The sequence below is a fragment of the Ictalurus furcatus genome, chromosome 18 (genome assembly GCF_023375685.1).
Source record: "Ictalurus furcatus strain D&B chromosome 18, Billie_1.0, whole genome shotgun sequence".
Classification (NCBI taxonomy): Eukaryota; Metazoa; Chordata; class Actinopteri; order Siluriformes; family Ictaluridae; genus Ictalurus; species Ictalurus furcatus.
Window position 1 is genome coordinate 4,957,987 of NC_071272.1, and position 22,014 is coordinate 4,980,000.

A 22,014-nucleotide genomic window follows, 5' to 3' on the forward strand; every position below is an offset into this window, starting at 1 on the left:
AATGCTTTAAATAAATAAATAAATAAATAAATAAATAAATAAATAAAAACACCACCACCACAGCGGCTGCTCTGTGTACAGAAATAAATAAGACACAATGCAAAATCAAATATGGAAGAAAAATACATCAATAGACTTTTATTCATTATTTTCTCTTTAAACAGTTCCTGGAATCGTTTTGCCTTGTTTCACATATCACCCCAACCCAGACAATTGTAAAAACACTCAGGTAGTGTGTATAAAAAAAGAGGGCACCACCAAAATTATGACGGTTAGTCCACACACACACACACACACACACACACACACGGAGACAGACAGACACTTTCAAACATTTACATAAAATGTATTCTCTCTCTATAAGATTTCCAAATATGTGTACACATTTATATATAAAATACATTTTAAAAGTGATGGTTATTCATTTAATATAGGGTCTTAACCACAATCTGCTCTATTTGTTCTAGGTTTTTTTTTTTTTCTTCCTTAGCAATGATCCATGAAGGTTTCGTGTTTAAAAAGAAAAGTCGACTCGCAAAAGTCTTTCACAGAAAGACTCAAGAAAGGCAACGATGTAACGGACTACCGCTCTGCCTCTGCTCAAAAAGAGAGGAAGAGGAGCTGAATCGTCTTCCCCTGACTGGAGCTCAGAAGCAACACTGCTGACGAAAGCGACTGTATTTCAGCAGCACGAGCGCTAGCGACGTACGAGGGCAGGAAATAAATTATAGCTGCTGAAAGAAAAACACAACAGCGTTGCCGATGTGACGTGTGCGTTAGGTTAGTCTTACTCACAAAGCAAAAAGACAATCCAAATTTAAAAAAAAAAAAAGAAAAAAAAAATCATACTCCACCCACTGTCAGAGGAAACAAATAAACAAACAAAAAAATATCCGTTGACGACGCTGTTCGTGTTTCATTCAGACATCATCTCTGGGTTTTGTCTGTTTGCAATCATCAGTCTCTCTGTGATCATCATGGCATAATATGACACAACAAAACTAAAAGTTAAGTTCTGCTACCAGACAGTCTTTTTTTTTTTTTTGCTCTTCTTCCATGTACTTCAGTCCACTGCAAGCAAGAGCTTGGCAGATTACGGGCTCATCAAATAGTCCACACCAAAATAACAGACTTTCTCTGCACCTCCAATCTTCGAGACGCGTTACATGAAACGCTGCAAAACAAAAAACGGTACAAACTGATCGAGCAGCCAAGATCCTGGAAAGGCTGTTAAATAGTTTTGTATCTTTACGCTTTGTCGGAGTCCTGAGGCGAGTCGCCGACCGAGGACTAGGTCTGAGGCACAGGCCTCGCTGCTGCTCGAAACTCTGCTTCATCACACACTTAAAAGAAATGAGGAGCCAAGAAAGACAGCACATGAATGAGAAACAAAAGAGGCAGACAAATTTTACTAATACACAAAACATTTAAAATAAAAAAAAAAAGTGATGAGAAGCACGTTGACGCTCCTGAGTCCAATGAAAGAAGAAACAGACAGATGAATGAAGACAGACAGACAGAGAGCTGCGGTGATGATCGGTATGTATAGTGAAGCTTAACAGCGACAGAGCCGAGAAAGCTAGCTCCAGAGCCCGGCGTAATTTCCATGCAGCCCCGAGCAGAGAGGTCCACCGGCCACAAACAGCTTGGTTCCAGAGTCGTCGTAGCAATGTGTGTAGACGGCGTTGGGAAAGGAGCTGATATCGGAGAAATAGCTTCTCCATGTTTCGTCATGGTTCTAGGACACAAAGACAATAAAGTGTTGCTTATGAGAGCCTTATTCAAAACATCCTGGAGGATTCAAAACCTGTTCCCTGAGAATACCTTAATCAGATATCATTATATTCAAACAGACAGGGAGAGAGACAGAAACAGAAAGACAGAGAGAGATAGACAGTCAGAGGCCCTGGCATTAACACGAGTCCTGGGTGATTGGATCGTAAGTGGTCAGTGTTAAGTACAGGTGTGAATGGGGTCAAATGTGTCTGGAAGATGCATGGTGATCCAATCTAATCTCAAACCCCATACGGAGTTGGTCTAGGGACGCATATGGCCACATAACACTTCTAGCGTGAACACACATGCATCTCGATGCTTCCTGGACAGCAACAGAGGACCAACTAAATGATAATATTGTTGCCCTGGATGAAAAATACATAATTAATCGGCGAGACTGCTTGGAAATCACACTCGATGGTAGAGCTCTCTGCTGCTAGGCTAAAGGATTAAGACGACGCTATGACACGAAGTTCGTTCGTCGTCTCGTCTCTCGTTCGTTTACAAGCATGAAACGTCTATAAAAAGCTACGCGAGATATGATTCGTGGGACGTTTCTGCCTGAAAATGAATGTGGTGGAAGGCTGCTGTAATAATCGTGCGGGACAGCCTTTCTCCAGTGGAACCGATGCACGAAATCCGATCGCAAGTGGTCGCTGGAGACTCGTTCGTAATTTCAACGACTGTGTCTCGTCTGTCCACTTGTGATCCGATCACCCACCATGCGTGTTAACGCCAGGTGTGAACGGGGCCAAAGAGAGAGAGACGGACAGAATCAGATTGATGGACAGAAAGAGAAACAAGCACACTTACAGACAGCGACTACGTTTACACGTACATCAATAGTCTGATATTAATTGGAATTTGGCAATATTCTAATTAGCGTTGAGTCACGAAGGCCGCAATCTGACTGCCCGTAGCCTGGATTCCCCAAATTCTGACGGTTCCCACCCATGGAATATGCCTGTTTTAATCAGAAACGTAAACACTTTATTCAGAAAGGCGATACACATGCGCATGCTCAGTCCGTAAGGAATTCTGGGTAGCGACGGCAGCATCTTGAATCTCCCAGGGAAATAACGGCGGGACAGGAAAAAGCGCAGGTGTAGCTCAGCGTACCTACGACAACCGTGTATACAGCGAAAACCCGATGCCTGTGAGGGGTATTCGGAATATCGCAATCCGAATACAGCCCTCAAACGGAATTTGATGTGCGTGTAAATGTAGTCAGTGAGAAGAGAAAGAAAGACAGGTAGACAGAAAAAAAGTAAAAAAGACACAGAGAGAAAGACGGAGAAAGAAACAGAGAGAGACAGAGAGGACAAGATCATTTTGTGAATCTATGAAAGAAAGAACGTGACTATGTACGCATTACATACGTACATGTATACATGTTATATAAAATTAGAAGATAACAAAGCAGCTCTGTACCAGCCAGCCTCTCCCCGTGGTTAGCTTGAGGATGCCGTCTGCAGGGGTCTTCCGGTACCCGCCGGGTGAATTGGATGGACCATCGAGGAACCGCTGAGCCCTGATGTCGTAGAAGAGCAGGGAGCCTTGGCCTGTGCCTACGGTCACTATGTGCTCGTAGAAGCTGACGGAGCGAATTCCTGTTCGCACATCATGTATATACAAGATTTAACGACTACATAAAAACTCTGATGAGAGAGAGAGCGAATAAAGGTGTATGACGGTGGAACATACCGCTGCCACGTTCTCTGGAGCTCACAGACTTGATGTTTTGGGAAGACTGCCGAGGATCGAGGAAGGACACGTGCGCCTGGGAGCCAACCGCGTATACGGACCAGTCCAGACCGTACGCCAGGCACACGTTCTCTTTGCAGTACGGAAGCTTCGTCGAGAGCTCCTGAAAACCAAGAACAGCGTAATAAGAATGAGAAATGTAAATAAGAATACTTGCAGGAATAAGCACAGGAGAGAGGGCTATGCTGCAGAAGGAAGAATACTCTACCTTACTCAGGTTGTCCTCGGCCTTCCATAAATGAAAATATCCGTCTAGAGAAACAGCACCCAGCTCCTGACAGAACACAAGCAAAGTACGTGTAAAAACAAAACAAAGCTAAAAACATTGTTTACATAATTTATAAATCAAGTACCTTGAGCGATGACGACGGAGACTGACCTTATGGCTGTTATTGAAGGCTAGGGCTCGCACTTTACAGTTGTACGGATGGGTGTACTCCTTAGGGATGTCTTTAAGGGCACGGTGGGAGATGTGGGCATAGCTGGGGACCCCTTCCTCAACCTGCTGTTTCTCTGCCAGACTTAGCACCTCTTCAGAGACCTCCCACAGACCCATGGAGCCATCCCGAGAACCTAACACAAAACACACACACACAAAAAAAAAAAAACCTTGAGACCGAAATACGTTTCTCTTTTGCATGTATATCTTAATCAGAAGTAAAGTCCCAGCATTTAAAAATTTTCTAATTCCTAAAAAGTCAAAAGGGACATTTAAAGTGCGTTTAATGATTTGATTTTAATGATTTAAATCTGATCGCTCGAACCACATCAGGAGGTGGTCTGGGACGCCTTCCAGACGAAACTGGACAAGTCTAAATGCATCTGGTTGTTGAAACCCCATACATCAGTGCTTTTCTCCTCCCAAACGGAAGTACGTCACTCGCTTTAGCCGTGCTAAATGACGGCATACCGCCAGAGATGAGTGTGCCTCCTCATTAAATTGCTTTGCAGGCTGAGGAAAAGGTCCAGCGCCATATTCGGAAACTGGATAGACAGTCTTGTTCCGAAAAAGAAGCCCGCACTATATCACCAGTATTTACGCCGAGCTTTCCTCCAGGTATCTCGTTGGGTTTTAAAATTCAGTACTGCCGACAGCGAAAATGCTGCACATGATAAGGGCTGCCTTTTGCGCCGTAAGCGTTGTAGCAAGCACGTTTGTTTTCTTTTCGACTGCATCCGTAAACCCAAATGGAGCAAGATAACGGTGGCTGTCGTTTCAGTTCAGCAGAAATGTACATTTGCATTTTATGTGGGAATAGAAGATCGGATTCGTATCCGTTTAGCTGAAACGCGTTATGTGGCCAAGTGTAAATGGAACCGTTTTTAACAAATCATATAGCTATCCGACAGAGAAAACGCACGAAGTGACCAAGTGTAAACAGGCCCTGTGAGAGATATTACACCTGTTCAAAATATTTTTTATAATACCTTTTTGAAAAAGAAAAAAAAAAAAAAAAAATACAAAAAAAAAAAAAAAAACCCCTTACTCAAAATATAGACTGAACACCACCTACGTAAGGCAAACTGCATGCAGGGTTTGTTCAGACAAACAAAAATAAACCAATACAGCCATGATTAACAGTTAAATCCTGAACAAGCATTACAATTTCCTCACTCGGCTTTAGGATCCTGTTGAAACGTTGATGAATGGGACTCGTCTATCAAGCTGGATATGATCATTTTATGATTTAGGTATTGAGTAAAGAAATTTGGTATTCGTAAAAATCCCGCAAATTCAGAAAATAAATAAATAAATCATATCCTACTAGTGCTCTCGAGTGTGTGTAAATTTACATGTAGGCAGACTATAATGTAAATCTCGACTTGATCGACTTCTTCAAATTTGCATAGAGTACTGTACTTTTATATTATGGGATATACTGGCGAGTTTAATTCGCTTGGTTTTTATTACGTTTAAAGTATTTAGCAGACGCCCTTATCCGGAGCTACTTATAGAAGAGCTTTAGAGTTTCTATCAAAAACTCCTCCTCATGCTAGTTCATGAGGTCAGGAACCTAGGTCAAGAACACCATCGAGAACATCATGTTAAACCCGGTGACCTTTTTATTATTATTGGCATTAATTAAAGGATATGTGAATTAAGAAAGTGAGCAGACATAAACCTAAATAAATTAAGACAAAACCAAACGAATCATTCACTTACAACAAAAGAAATCCCGCTGTAAAAACGGAGGAGGGCCGGGCCTGTCTGCATAGAGCCGTAAACAAAAACCTCAGCTGACGGAAGATTCAGCACTTGCTATTTATTATTAATATTATATATTGTCAAAGTTTTTTTTTTTTTTTTTTTTTGCATAGCAGCGAGTCAAAATAACGTCCACTTCTGCCTTTTGACCTTCATCGATTATTCGGTGCTCCCAGCTGTCTCAGCACTTTTACGGATATATGCAAATATATGGAAATATGCATTAACTATATGCAAATATAAAGAAAATCAGCCTTTCCAAAACTTGTCCGAAAATCTGTTCGGTTTGGCTTAGGCAAAACATTTGCACACGACTTTTAACTGTTGGGGAAAAAAGATGGAGTAAATCTGGTGCATGGTATTTTTAACTTGGATTTGCTAAACGGCGTATAAAGAACGGGGCACAGATCTTCAGTGTCTTTGTTTGTCGTCGCTGTATACATTTGCATCACTGAGCAGCTTAATAAAAGGAGGCTGCTCAGAGCTTTAGTGATTTAGTGAAGCCTTCTTAGCTAAAAATAAATTGGTTACAGCAGACTAGCTGTCACGATCATATACGAACCATAAGCATTCATGATGTGTGAGCTGTTTAGTTCATGTCAGCACAAACAGTCCTACAGGCAGCATTTTTGTTTCTACTCAAAACAAAGGCCATGGTCAGCAAATGGTCAGCTGCTGTTTTGTCTTTTGACCGGTACACAGATTTGTTGTATGAAGGATTAAATCTGCCGAGCAGACAAACGTTAAATGCAAGCCTGTTACCTGATACAGCCATTGTGTCACTGATCCAGGCAATGGAAAAGATCCAGTCATTGTGACCATCCTGAAAAAAAGTAAAATAAAATAATAAGAAAGCAGTAATATTTCTCATTCTAATTAAGCTTACATAAAATGCAAAACATAAAATTCTATAAGTAATAAATAATAAATAATTCTATAAAATCACCCCGCCTTTTGTCAATAAAGACTAATAGACGTGCAAAATAAAACTAAGATGTCCACTGAAAGCAGACTCACGTCGCCGACGCAGACAGGGTCCAGTGTGGGAAGTCGATAGACAGCCAGGCTGTTCGGGTTATCTCCTCCGGTAGCCAGTAGGGTACGTGAAGGGTTGAGCTCGATGGCGTGGATGCCACAGCCCTGCTGGGCATCCAGTCCACTAGCTAATCCTGGGTTTTGAAAGCCCGGGTTGCCTATCACACCCATGCCTAGGGAGCCCTGTCCCTCTCTGTCCTTTAGCATCGGGATCCGGGTAATCTGGCCTGTGAGCACGTCTACCACAAACAGCTGAACAAACAGAAGGACAATAAAACAATACAGAGGACGATGTAAAAAATTGCTTAAACTTGCAATATTTGGTTAAAAAAAAAGAAAAGAAAAAAAAATGTGAAAAAAAACTATAAGTGACAAATTTCAGCAAAATACATCAAATACTGTGACAAAAGGGTAGGAGCTAAGAAGTGAAGACAGGAAGACTAAAAAAAATTTAAAATACGAGGCGGAAAAACAGAAATAAGAAGCACCCTAAAATTTTACCGTTGAGGTCATAAGCTTACATACGCCTTGCAGAATCTGCAAAATGTTAATTAATAAAACAAAAAATAAGAGGGATCATAAATATTACATTTTGGTTTGTTTTTTTTATTTAGTACTGCCCTAAATAAGCAGTTTCATTTCACGCAACAGATTTACCATTTCACACAACAGATGTTTACATACAGATGTTTACATATAGTCCACAAGACCCAATAATAACTGAACTCACACAAATGAACCAGTTCAAAAAACCAGTACATACACTCGATTTTTAATCCTGTGTGTTGTTACCTGGATGATCAGCGACTGTGTTTATGTTTTGTGAGAGTTGTTCACGAGTCCCGTGTTTGTCCTGAGCAGTTAAACTGCCCACTGGTCCTGCACATTATTTGCTTTTCCAGCATCTTCTGCGTATTTAACCCCTTTCCAACAGCAGCTATATGATGTCGAGATCCATCTTTTCACGCCGAGGACAACTGAGGGACTCGTACACAACTATTACAAAAAGGTGCAAACATTCACTGATGCTCAAGAAGGCAAAGTTTACAGATAACTCAGGGCAAATAAAAGACAAAATGCACATTTTATGATGCCTTTTATTATTATTATTATTATTATTATTATTATTATTATTAATAATAATAATATTTAGCAGATTCTGCAAAATCAGGTGTATGTAAACTTTTGACCTCAATTGTAAAACTATTGTTTTATTTAAAAAATAATAGTAATAATAAACTGTGTTGGCTGTGCGCTTTTATTACTATATTACCTCCCCAACAGAGTTTTTAGACTGGTGATGGTATTTCCATGACCTAGTGAACCAGTATCAGGACGAACTTATTGCTAAAGACTTCGAAGCACTTCTGTAAGTCGCTCTGGATAAGGGCGTCTACCAAATGCTATAAACGTAACGTAAATGTAGCTGTACACTGTTTATCAAGCAGCAGAGAACATTCCCAGTTTAGCACGGTGCTGCAAACAGAAACACTCAGATCTCACCGTGTTGCACTTGGTCCCGCACACCACCTGACGCTGACTGAGCCACTGAGAGGCAAACACCTTGTTGAGGCAGCCCAGGGAGAACTCGCGCTCTCGGAGGATTCCTGGGATGCGCCCTGCAGCGAAGCCACGCAAGCTGCGCTGGAACCTCCACTCGTGCTGCTTCTGTGGACGAAATTCCCGTCCGCGGATGGCGGACACCATTGACTGACGGCCCTGCCACCACTGCTGGGCATGACGTGATGAAGAGGACACACGGGCACGCTTATACACAGACTGGCACCAATCAAGCTAAAGAAGATAAAAGGAACGGTTAGCAGCTGTTTCCTCATTATTTCTCAAGAGTATAACGAGCTTCATTCGTATCGCATCTTCATTTAATCCACTCAATCTTTTTTTTTTTTTACAGTAATTTGACATAAAAGGACACTAAATGATCTTGTAACAGAAACAGATGGTCTTAACAACATTTTTAACAAGACAGTGCAGGCATATTGCCACAGTACATCAAGTAAACAACTGATTACAGAATCAAAATTAGGGTAAATAACCTCCTAAAATAAGATATGGTTAACATTTGAGAAAACCTAGACCTAGTAGTGTTAAAACATTATGTTGTTACTCGAATATACTGTCTCAAATATTCTATAAGAATGAGTAAAGCTTGAGACTTGATTCATTTGATCACGTACTAGTACACTCCATAGGAGATCACATGGGAAAAGCGAAATATATAAAAATAGAAGTTCAATATACGCCGCAAAGTTACACACGATGTTCCGACCTCAGGATATTATGTGGCCCATATAGTGTCTATAAAATCGGTCCCTCCAGGATTTTGCAATCACAGAAGTTAACTTGCAATTTTTCGCAATGACACGCGTTCAGGGAAAGCCCTCTTTGATTCGCGTGCGTCGAACATGAGTACAGATAAAAGGTCTCATTTACCAACAAACATCACTGCGAAAGACCGTGCAAAACTATTTTGTGCGATTTCACCAGTCCAAGTAGTTTTCCGCAAAAAAAAAGCATACAAAAACACTGCAAGTTGCGTCACGAATTCTGAAAATAGTCGCGATAAAATTAAACATTTATGGTCGCAACAATCACAAACAAGAATTCTGGATTGGAAAGATTAAAAAAGGGGGGGGGGGGGGGGGGAGTCATAGCGTATACAACGTGACAGACAGTGGTTCAGAAGAAACCCTGTAATGATGATGATGCCCTTCAAACGAGACAAACAAAACAGAATTCAGACTGGTTGGACATTGAGTATCTAGGCAAAGGGCTACATCTCTGTACAGACACAAACAGAAGTGGCTGCATAACTCCGGTGTGCGGCGGTCGGCTGCTAGTTTTTATGCCCGTAAACAAATACACCCACGCACTGACCTGACCTGACTGAACATAGAAGAAAAGAGTGACATTTGAAAGCATCTGGCACAAAATTATTTTAGTACAAAACTGTACCTGAATCACCTCGTAAATGAGACCTATTCTTAGCGCAGATGCAAAGAGAAAAACGTTCTGATTTCAATAATAAAGCGTGCGACCCTGCATGATAGAACTGGCCGTTATAATGAACTACATCTGAGCCTCACACTTTATACAGCTGTGCTCATAAATTTACATACGCCTCACAGAACTTGCAAAAATGTTAATAATTGAAAAAAATAAGACGCATCATTAAAATTGCGTTGTGTTCTTTATTGAGTCCTGTGCTAAATAAGCTATTTCAGATAATCGATGTTTACATATAGCCCACAAGACCCAATAACAACTGAATTTACCAAATGAACCAGTTTAAAAAATAAATAAATAAATAAAATTTTTAAAAAAACAAAATACCTGGACAATCAACGACTGTTTTTATGTTTTGTGAAAGTTGTTCATGAGTCCGGTGTTTGTCCTGAGCAGTTAAACTGCCCACTGTTATCCAGAAAAATCCTCCAGGTCCTGCACATTCTTTGCTTTTCCAGCATATTCTGCGTATTTAACCCCTCTCCTACAAACGATGTTCAGATCCATCTTTTCACACTGACAACTGAGGGACTCGTACACAACTATTACAGAAGATGTAAACATTCGCTGATTCTCAAGAAGGCAGCACGTTACATTAAGAGCCAGAGGGGTGTAAACTTTTGAACAGGATAATCGGATTGTAAGTTGCTATTTTGTTTAAATATCTTTTCCGGTTTAGTACTGCCTTCAGAAGCTACACAAGATAGTTTCCCAGAAGACATAAAGAATAATTTATACCACTATATAATATAACAAATAATTTTATAGGCTTGAATAAATAAATGAATAAATAAACAAAACTAAGCCTGAGGGCGCTGTGGGATACGGTATTGTGATAGCCCCGCATGGGGAGAGGAGGAGAATTGAAACGAAGTCGCACGTTTCTCTGACAAATACTTTATTACTTTTAAGTGTAGTATACGTAGTATACCACAAGCCTAGAACACTTTGAAAGAAATATCAGTAGGACGGTAACCTAAATAATATGTTCAAAATCTAAACATTAAATTAAATAAAAAAAACGCGGCTTGGTGACACACCTGGAGTTGGCTCCCGAGTTTTGTAGGCTAGTGTTTTCCAGTAGAACACAAAGCTGACATGATATGGCTTCAACCAAATTTATTGGTTCACCTCTCTCCCTCTCTCTTTAGGCACGAATCCAAAAGGTTCCGAGATCGCCGATGTAACATTCGGTTTCCCAACAAGATTCATCGCAGCGGCAGAACCCGAAGCGAAATCGCACAACTCGCCTGACTGGATTTTGCAGCGCTCAAACAAACCCGCGCCAAACTAACAGAACACCATAGAAGGCGGTTGATTATGATTACGTAATTAGTGTATTAATATAAAATCTTCCGCTATATGGTAGGCTGTAAATACAAATTAATATAGCGGCTGTTAATAATTATTATTACACTTGTACACAAAACATCGTCTGGGAAATGACTTGTGCTTGCGGTTAGTTAAAAAAAAAAAAAAAAAAAAAAACGCTCGTGTTCCATTTGAGACGATACTACCCTTCGTAAAACTCATACACTAGACGGCAGAGCGCATAATGTAAGTGTATAGTACGTCACTCGGGACAAAACTTTGGTCTGTACTCTCCAATGTGTGTTTTGAGAAGTAACGCAATGAGTGTGCAGACCAACTAATCAATAATGAGAATCGTTGACAATGATTTTCATAATCGATTTGTTACAGCTGTACTTGTGATTGCAACAACCAACAAACATTATACATGATACTTTATGATCACGTTATAATGGTTAAAAAGAACTCTTCAGTAGCTTTCAAACAACACCATATACATGGTGCTGCGACTTAAGCTGCCCACAAGAGAGACCACTGGACAACGGCCATTTTAGCCAACTTTGGAGCTCGGTTTCTGCTACGGAGCTCATTATTGCTGCGTCCCAATTTGCCTACTACTCTTCCCAAACAACTTTCAAGATTAGAATTAGTGTGTCCCAAATTGTAGTATGCTGAAATGAGTATCCCAAAGGTACCCGGATGGTCTACTACTTCCAGGAGATACAGAGCCGCTAATATTGCCCACAACTCCTTGTGCGAGGAGATTTGTGACTGTTTGCTTCACCAAATTCAATCTGCAAACATGGTGCGTTTTAGAGAGGTGTAAATGAAATATGGAAAAAAAAATGAATCAAGGGAATGGTAAATTAAAATCTATACGAAATAACGAATGAAGCAACGAGGAGTTTGTTTATGGTGACGGTGTGCGTAACTAGGCGACAACATCCTCTTCCGTTACATGACGTGTCAGTACTTGCATACTCTTTTGCTACGCATTCAAAAGTACGTACTTTTTCCTTCACAAAAAGTGCATGCACTTTTGGTGCATAGTATAAGTTGGCGAATTGAGACACAGAATATGTTTCAATTTCCAACACTTTGTTTTAGTTATTAATCAAAATAATTGGAAAAAATGTATACATTTTTTATGAAATTTATTTTAAAACGACATGTTGAACCTGTAATAACTTTTGTGTACGATATTACACCCCTGTACATAGCGATTTTTACTTTATTACTTTTAATTTTACCCAAACACACCATGTTTTCACATTTTCACGATTCAGAAATTTTTTTTAAAAAAGGTCCCTTTTCGGTCAACGGTTTTCTTCGTTCGTTTTTCGTTCACGTTTCCCGGCGATTCGAAACGCGAAGGCGGTATCGTGAATCGATTCACTACACCCCTAACAGCTCGTCGTAATGCAAAGCACCAAGTCCTCAGTCCTGAAGGAAACTTACTGACAAAAGCACCGACACTGGAGACTCCTTCCTTAAACGTAAAACAAGCCTCTCCTTACAGAAACCTTTGCATCGCATCAACGCTTAGATGCTTTCTTTTGGTTTTAATATGTATAAACAGGGTCATCAATCAAATGTCAATGGAAAACAGTGAAAGGAAAATAAAGAAAGAAAGAAAGAAAGAAAGAAGAGTAGTTTACAAATATTCCAACAGAAACATATTTAATGTATGGACTTTTCCCTTTAACAGAGACTTGATTAAACATCCAAGTAGTAAAAAAAAAAAAAATGGCTCATTTTCTGCTCATAGTTTTTTGTTGTTGTTTTTTGGGAATAAAGTAAAGATCACTGACTGACACACATACACACACAGACACTTATAAACATATATCTACTGAATTTATACCAAACTAGCAGGTTGTAAACAACACTCCACACAGCTAGCCTCTACCAATTACACGAAAACCTAAAGCAGATATTACTACTCCTCGCTCAGCTTTCTTTCTTTTTTTTCTTTTTTATAGCTCTAGCTAGCTAACTACAGATAACACAGCAGTTTTATTATTTATTAACTAGCCTCTCATGTATGCTAACACGTGAACCTAGCTAATCAGGGTCAGAGGTGTTAGCCTAGTTACATAACCGTTAAATTAACGTTGGATGTACTCGAGGTGTCGGCTTTACCTGGAGATTCGGTTACGTTTAAATGTATTTATTTTTAAATTTATATTCCGAACATTCAGTTAATTACGAGAATAACACTATAGCGCTAGTTAGCCTGCTAGCCGGTCACTGTTAGCAATAGTACATTATGGTATGGTTATTATTGTGGTCTGGAGAAATTAGTCAATATTAGCTGTGGTGTTTTTTATTTTATTTTTTATTTTTTACGCTAATAAACGTCTTTAAAGAGCTGTCAGTTAACGTTAAACCAGGTTATGATTCTAAATAATCAGTTAAAAAAAAGAGCGCTCGCGCTAGCTAGCTAGCTAGCTAAACAGCGCTAGTTGCGTCCAGTAGCCCGATTTAGCCGAGACAGAACCTACCTGTTGTTCCTTGAGCTCCCCTGCCTTCCTTTTCCTGCTAACTGTTTTTCTCGCCATAATCCGACACACACAAGTCCCTCACCCACATGGAGGGCAGTACGAGCGACGCTGAGAAGTGGGGCATATAACGGCGCTGACGGCGGGGGGTTTAATTAAGTGATGTGGATGTTAATATCCTTTAAGGCCTTGTCAGCTAGCCCAGTTGCTATGGCTGAAATGTTTGCTACTGACTCCGCCCTTCATTGCAACGTCATCATATTCCGTTCTATATATATTTTTTTTTTTCTTTTTTTTTTCTATTCAAACGTCATCACCAACCGCAGCGCGGTACGTTGCTCAGGTCAAACGTCGAAAGGTCGAAAGTTTTCCCCACCCGTATTCAGATAAACCCCGCCTATTGGCTAACAGCAGCTGATTGGACAGTTCGTTGATAAGGACCAAATACTAACCAATGGTAGAGTTGAAGGCGGTTCGTTTCTTTGAATACGAGTGGAAAAGAAACACCGTGTGTAGAAGGCGTACTTGTGCATTTCCGGTGTTTACCAATGTGATAGATGTATTAATTTAAATTATAACTAAAGGAAAAGGAAAGGAATGGGATGTTCAGAGGGCACATATGGGAGGGATTATCAGGTGTCCACAAAGTTTTTTTCTAAATAATGTGTGTGCATTTATATACACACACGCACACTGAGTCCACTTTAATAGGAACACCCATACACCTGCTCATATATGCAGTTAACTGTTAGTTATCCAATGCATAAAATGAGGGTCAAGAGCTTCAGTTAATGTTCACATCAAACAATCAAACATCAGAATGGGGGGAAATGTGATCTCTGTGACTTTAACCGTGGCATTGTTGTGGTTACCAGTTGGGCTGGTTTGAGTATTTCAGAAAATCTTCTCGGATTTTCACACACAACAGTCGCTAGAGTTTACACAGAATGATACGAAAAACAAAAAAACATCCAGCGTTGGCCAGGATTTTTCAAGCTGACAGGAAGGCTACAGTAACTCAAATAACTACTCTGTACAACCACAATGAGCTGAAAAGCATCTCAGAACACATAATACATCGAAGCTTGTGGTGGATTGGCTACAACAGCAGAAGACCTTAGCAGAAGTCTTGTATAAGCCAAGAACGGGAAGCTGAGGCTACAGTAGGCGCAGACTCACCAAAACTGGTTAAATGGGGGGAAATAATAAGTATTTTTCCAATCTAATTTTCTGACAGCAACTCTGATAGCAGTTCCAGCTGCAAGACAAATCACATTTTTATTAATGCACTCGTTCTCAATATGGTGAGCTTTCTGTTAGAAGATATTAATGGAAGGAGTCTCCAATGTCAGCGCTTTGTAACGGTCAGAAGTTTTCCACCACAGGAAGTCTTCAGGACTTCAGGACATGACAAGCTGCAAATTTTTGTCAATTTCAAGAGAGAGAAAAAAAGGAGGTTGGTGAGGGAATGACAGTGTAGTGGTGAGGTGTTTATACTATAAGAGACAACAGGAGCTAACTGGATTAGATTAAATGCAACTATTAATGGATAAAAAGTAGCATTTGTTGTTATTTGAAACCTCAATTTTCCATATGGCCAAGAAACTTGTACCTTTAGATTTAATATAGTTTATACATCTGCCTCCACTAAGCCAAGCTGTAGCTTTTCAATCAATAAATCTTACTTCTAGGCGTTGAAGCTGTTGAACCTGCTGAGCAATACTCTTTTAAAAAAATACTAGCTGATAAAACACTGGGTGTAATGATTATGAGAAAACAAAAATCCTGAGTGCATTAAAGGAATACTCCAGTGTATTTTAACCTAATCTACGGTACCTATTTCAACAATCTCAACCATAAGTGATAAAGGTCAGGTTTCAGTATTAGTTCCCTAAAACAAAGGCCCAATACCTTATTTTCTTGCTTGTTTTTACGTCATATTAACGAGAAACCCAGCGTAGAAGTAAAGGAGACAGCAAACGTCTGGAATCAAAGTCCCAGAATGCAATGCAGCTATATGACTCAGTTATGTCAGAGACTTTGGTCAGCTAGTTAAGAGTTTAACAGTGGTATTGGCATGTATGTTGAAGCTCTGGAAGTTTGAGCAGAGTCTACAGACAAGGAGGTGAGAAAGCTAGACAGACTAAAGCGCCGCATCACTCTCTTTAATTACAGTGCTGTGAAAACCTAATTTTCCCTGATTTCTTCTGTTTTTGTGTACATCTCATACTAAATAGTTTTAGATCTTCAAACGAAATACAACATAAAACAAAGGTGACCTGAGTAAACACACAATACAGGTTTTATTTTATTGAAGAAAAAAAAAGTTATCCAACACCTATCACCCATGTAAAAAACTAATTGCCCGCTTACCCTTAAAATCTGAAGCAGCAAAACAACCCCACACCGTCACACTTCCACCACCATGCTTCACTGTAGCTATGATGTTCTTTTACACCAGATGTAACGGGATCCGTCTTCCAAACAGTTCCACTCTTGACTCATTAATCCACAGAATATTCTCCCAAAAAGTTTGTAAATCATCATGGTGTGTTTTGGCTAAATTCAGACGAGCCTTAATGTTCTTCTGGGTTAGCAGTGGTTTTCACCACACCACTCTTCCATAGATGCCATTTTTGCCCAGTGTCTTTCTCATAGTGGAGTCATGAACAGTGCCGTTTATTGATGTAAGAGAGACCTGTAGTTCCTTCGATGTTGTCCTTGCTCTTTTACGATGTGCTGGATAAGTGGTCGCTGTGCTCTTGTAGGAATTTCGGAAGGTCGGCCACTTCTGTGAAGGTTCACTACTGTGCAGTTTCTTTTCCATTTGGAGATAATGGCTCTCACTGTGTTTCTTTGGAGTCACAGAGCCTTTGAAATAGCTTTGTAACCCTTCCCAGACTGATGTATTTAAATCACCTTCTTCCTCATCATTTCTGGAATTTCTTTCAACTTTGGCACAGTATCTTACCGTGCAAGACCTTTTAACCAACTTCATACTGTTGAGAAACTTCTATTTAAGTGTTGATTTGATTGAACAGGGTTTGCAGTGATCAGGCCTGGTTACAGCTAGTCCAGCTGAACCCCATTATGAATGCAGTTTCATACAGTAAATTTGGGGAATTAGTAACAACGTGGGCAAATACATTTTCACACAGGCCCAGATGGTATTGGATAACTATTTTGCTTCAATAAATATCATTTAAAAACTGTATTTCATGTTTACTCAAGTTGCCTTTGTTTTATCTTAGATTTTGTTTTAATTTCTGGAACAATTTAGTATGAGATATACACAAAAACAGAAGAAATCAGGATGGGTGTGAACACTTTTTCACAGCGCTGTAGAGATGAAGCGAGAGCTACATAAAACAGGCACCACTATCAGCAGGTAGTCAAGTGGCATTGTGGGGAATACAAGAAACCATTAACCAAAGTGTAGATAGATCACCATGTTGATGAAAGAAGTTCAAAGGGGAAAAAAACGTCAGAATTTCATTCCAAAACAAATCTTGGACGTCACTGAACGCTCAAGTCGATCAAGGCAGATTTTTCCCTTTCAAGCAAATATAACAATCAAAAAAAAAAAAGTGAATTGTTATGATTGAGCATTTCAGTGTAAATGTCACATCCACAAGCTACTGGTAAAGAATTTCCAAGTCTTTATTACAGATTGAAGGTGTCAGTGTATCTTGAACATATTTAAATACATTTATATTAATAATCTGTGATTCTTTGTGCCTTTTCAGCCTTGCATGGCATTTGTACGCAGAAGCATTGACACACATAAATATTGCATTCCCAGGAACACACCAGTTTCTCTTTCCATTCCAGTGTAAAAGCTCTTCGGCTGCGGATTTCCTTTCTCGTATTTGTCGTCCTGTTTCTCGCAAAGCGCTGCGCTCGTTAGTTCTGTTAATGCGGTTCCTATATAATGCAGAGGGCAAATAAACCAGATCTCGAACAAGACGACTGTTTGTTAAACAGCTCGACGGATGAACATATCGTTAAAAGGATGTACAGCAGAGACAGGTGGAAGAAAAACAAACGAAAGCCAGGCGGCAGCAAGAACAGAAAGGGCACTTCAAGGTCTCTGTTCAGACATGGCATGTGTATGAACGAGTATTAAGTTCTCATCACTTATGAAAGACGTAGCAGCGCTGTAGCAGAGTCCAATCGCGCTCCTGGTGCGCTCCTCTCAGGCCCGCATCCTAGGCATCGCCCCACGTCTGCCTGTTTCTATGGCGATGGAGAAAGGAGGACGACTCGGGGTCCTCTTGCCCACAATCACACAAACATCACTTAATAGGATCATAGCTGAGGTCGGATGAATGGTCCGATCAAACCCTACCTTGAAGGGCACGTTTTTATTTTATAGTTTTTTTTAAGGGATATTATGTTCACTTGTCCGGTCTCAAACACCCTCACTACATCCCTACCTCTGCTGCTCACACTCACATGCTCGACCCCCCCATCCCCCCTCTCTTTCCTTCTCTCTCTCTCTCTCTCTCTCTCACAGTGGATGCAGTGTTGAGGAGTAAAGGAGGGGCGGATCAAGGAGGAGACGCCGCTCTGGTTCAGCTTGCAGTCGCACGAGCCATTAAGTCCTCCAGAGCTTTGTCCTGGTCATTATTGTGCACTAAAAGGACCTCTTTAATGGTGTCTCTCTCAAAGCCCATCTCACCGAACCGAGACATCAACTGCAGAAACTGCAGAGCCTAAAAGAGAAAAAAAAAAAAAAACACAACACTAATCATTAATAATGCGAGAACACTTTCAAAACTCTCAAATGTCTCTCAGGTGCAAGTAAAAACTTTAAAGAGCTACATTACATCCATTTCACCAGGTAAGGAAAGTTACAAAAGACATACCATTGAGCGTACCACCCAGTGACAAGTCTATGAACACTGAAAAGTACCTTTTTTTTTTTTAAACAAAGAATAAAACACTTTGGGGAAATACTGTTATATGAAAATAAATCTACGAGGTGATGTGACCAGATGCAAAGTGGAGTAACTGTAGCCACCCTGAAGCTTATTATTCTCTTATAGCACCATGTCCTGAAGTATCACCTAGACATTTTTCGCACAGAGCACAGTTTTCAGTCTGCTCGGATTTACATCATTAACCGTGAAATAATCCAGACTGCTGTCATTTTGTGTCGTCTGTTCATTAGCGAGACGACGTTCACTAGGAATCCATCGCATAGTATCAAAGCCGTTTTTTCCTTATACAAGTATGAGCAAACAATTTCGATATCTAGGAATCACTCTGAAATGACCACGTTCATTTTGTTTGCATTAAATCCTTTGTGTCCCAGTGCGACAAATGACAAACCTTCTCCTCCGAGCACTGGTACATTTCCAAACACTCTTCCACCGCCGTGGCGTCAAAACCTCGCTCACACAGTTGACCGTGGACAAAAAGATACTCCAGCACCTGAGGACGGACGACAAATCCTTTAGAAATCAGTCGCTACAGCAGGACAAAAAGGTTTCGTTTGACTGACTGTTATTATGCTAGCGCAGGAACAGGATCCCAGTTTATGAATCGGTTCCTGCGTTTACTAGAACGTAAGCCAACCTGTTCGACGTTCTGCCCTTGTCTCCGCATGGCTTTGAGGACGCCTTCGTAAGAGTAGCCCATGCCTACTACAGTCTCCACACACTGGCGCTCACTGGGAGAGAGACTGAGCAGGATTTCTCCCACAGGTGCTGGGTATGAAGGAGGACCGGCTGCAGGGACAGGGTTCGACTGAGAGGACAGAGACACAAACAAATTGACTTTGTAGTTGTAACAGCTACATACAGTTTCTAAAGATAACTAGTTAAACGCTAATTAAGTAATACACTAATTGGTGTGAAAACAGGTTGTTTGTAGGGCTGCACCTAACGATTATTTTGATAATAGATTAATCCGTCGATTATTTCTTCGATTAATTGGATTAAAAAGCCAATTTTTATTTTCTGTATTTTAAAAAGAAACCAAACAAAAACGTTATTTCACATTCTGCCCGATATTGTCCTTCAAACATTGTGCAAATTGAAGGCTGTGAAAATTAAATGTATCTATGTGGGCTATGCTATACATTACGCAAAGGATTTTTAAAAATATTAACATTATATTTCGAAAACAAAACAAAAAAAAAAAACAACTGATTGTCCACAAGCTTTAAAGCAGAAGTTAAATCACTATATTAAAAACGCTAAAAAAGAAAAACAAAAGCACGAACGAAGTGTTAACTGGTACAGTAAGAGGCTGAATGTTCTGCAGTAACACACATTCACTCATTTGAACACAGTAACATGTTATTTTATTCTGGAAATGTGACACTTCTTACATTTATATACAATTACATGTTATAACCCCGTTACAGTTACTGCTCTCATAAATACACAGTTACTTTGTTTCTAAATATCGCTAAATATGGCATCAAACAACATATTTGATCAAAATGAATATTTTAGTCAGAGTTATTGATGCGTGGACTCGCACTCGTTCAGTGAAGTTGAATGGAGACTCACTCGCAGTCAGGACGAGCGTTTATGTAAAATGGAAATACTGGCGTGAATTTCTAACGTTCACAGATAAGGACATAAATGTAAAAATGTCATTTCTACGCTGAAGAAAACAAGTCTGGAACACATTAAACCGCACACACATCTGTCACAGCATCTGACTCGACAAGCCACGTTAATACACTTGCGAGTTTGTTTGAAGCGCTTAATATAAAACAAACACATACCGGATCTTGCGCTTTTCCTGCAGTAGCTCGCTCTGTGACCCCAGCTGTTTCTCAGATGTGTTTTATTCATAGAAATGCATTTTTCTCCGTTGTGAATGAAATTCGTTGTCAATTATTGTAATTATCGATTAGTTGTTGCAGCCCTAGTTGTTTGACTTGCAAGGTAAATACTTGGCTTCATATCAACTTCGTTGCCGGATTAGTTAAGCAAGCCGACTCTCCTAGCCACATACAATCGCCAGATGCACCAACAATCACTACTACTTCCTTCCAAGCTTTATTATTCTTGCAACGTCCCTATACAAATGTAACGTTGATGTACATGACAGGATAAGATGAAGATGTGTGCCAAACAGTAAACGGGAACAGACTGCAGGTAGGAACTAAAGTTGTGAATGGGGAACTGAAAAGATGTCGGACCACATGTGCCGCAGGATTGGTCCGAGGAGGCTTGAGAAAACTTCGATTCGAATGTTGCTTTTCGCTCTTTTTCCATACGCACGCACATAGAAAACGAAACATCATCTGTCACACCTTGTCATTTTCTAGTTTGAAGTTTGTAGTCAGACTACACCAGTGATACAGAGAAGAAATTACAATTCTTATCCAGTACCTGCTTTGGTGTGCCATTTGGTGCATGGCCCGGTAACTCTACAGGCAGTGTAGAACTGGTATGTGGTGTGGATCTCAGCATGGAGAGTGGAGTACCGTTGGGTAAGCTTCGCCGTGGGGGTGCTGGATATGTAGTAAAGCGAGGGTCCGAGGCGGAATCTCCTGGCTCCGACAGCTTGGGGAAAGTCAGCGAGCGAATGTTACAGGGGCGTTCGGCATCGATCTGTCCCTTGGACATTGCCACACCACCAACACCTGCCTGCTCCAAGTCCAGCAGTCCCACCAGGCCGTTGGGTTTATGGAAGATATCCACTTTGGCCTGCTGAGGTGGTGCAGCGTTGTCTTCTCCACCAGTGCTTTCAGGAGTCGAGACAGACGCAGACGCCTGCGGTTGGCTCTGGAGGATACTTCGGAGCTCCTCTTTGTCATCTAGAGTTTTCAGCTCCAGCTTGTCGAAGGGGTCCTCCTCCCGCTCGAAGTCGGCCAGATTGAGGCTCTGAGGCGCAGGGCTGCTGGCTGCTGGCTGCGCTGGGCCGAATCTCGGGGCCGGGAGCGGGGTCAGGATAGCGTTGTGCCATAGACCTGCTAGGACCGGGTTCAGCGCCGGTGGGAGGAGGTCCTGCTCCTCAGCGGGACGGGCTTTCTTTCCACCGGCCAGTCCGGCATCACCGTCCTGTAAGGCGGCGGCCTGTCTGTCTTTTTCTTCTGCCCGCCTGGATTCGGCTTCCCGAGCCTCAGCAGCTCGTGCCTTGTTCAGGTCGTCCCCCCAGCGCACACTAAGCTTCTCTAGATTGAAGTCATACTGGAAGAGACGCAATGTAATATAATCAGCTCCAGAAATGTTATGCCAACTATTTTAGGATTTAGACTTTCCATAAGGGAAGGGAAATACGGAATACACGTGTTTAATGGGAAAAACCCCTTATTGGAAGAACAAGTGTAAAACACTGAGTAGAATATCAAGGTTTGTTTTTAAATGAGGAGTCATTTATTTAACATTTTTGGAAGGGGTCTCCAAGGTCAGCACTTTGTAACATTTTTTG

At 40.7% G+C, this 22,014-nt stretch overlaps 2 protein-coding genes across 3 annotated transcripts in view; both read right to left on the reverse strand.

The window, feature by feature from the left end:
- Nucleotides 1-110: 110 nt before the first annotated feature.
- dcaf12 (DDB1 and CUL4 associated factor 12) lies at nucleotides 111-13,986 on the reverse strand. The gene is made up of 9 exons (XM_053648003.1): nucleotides 13,621-13,986; nucleotides 8,285-8,575; nucleotides 6,764-7,033; nucleotides 6,509-6,569; nucleotides 3,920-4,113; nucleotides 3,749-3,814; nucleotides 3,481-3,643; nucleotides 3,208-3,386; nucleotides 111-1,738 (listed from the first exon to the last, which is right to left on the reverse strand). Exons 1-9 carry the CDS (start codon nucleotides 13,675-13,677, stop codon nucleotides 1,580-1,582), a joined length of 1,440 nt encoding a protein of 479 aa, XP_053503978.1. The 5' UTR covers nucleotides 13,678-13,986; the 3' UTR covers nucleotides 111-1,579.
- A 3,267-nt stretch (nucleotides 13,987-17,253) lies between these two features.
- Nucleotides 17,254-22,014, reverse strand: part of ubap1 (ubiquitin associated protein 1) — a 7,966-nt gene continuing 3,205 nt past the window's right edge. For both annotated transcript variants that reach the window (XM_053648004.1, XM_053648005.1), the window contains exons 4-7: nucleotides 20,973-21,773; nucleotides 19,198-19,368; nucleotides 18,952-19,053; nucleotides 17,254-18,332 (exon numbers count right to left, since the gene is read on the reverse strand). In XM_053648004.1, coding sequence (XP_053503979.1) covers nucleotides 18,192-18,332; nucleotides 18,952-19,053; nucleotides 19,198-19,368; nucleotides 20,973-21,773 — 1,215 coding nt within the window. In that variant the 3' untranslated portion in view covers nucleotides 17,254-18,191. The remainder of the gene's footprint in view (nucleotides 18,333-18,951; nucleotides 19,054-19,197; nucleotides 19,369-20,972; nucleotides 21,774-22,014) is intronic.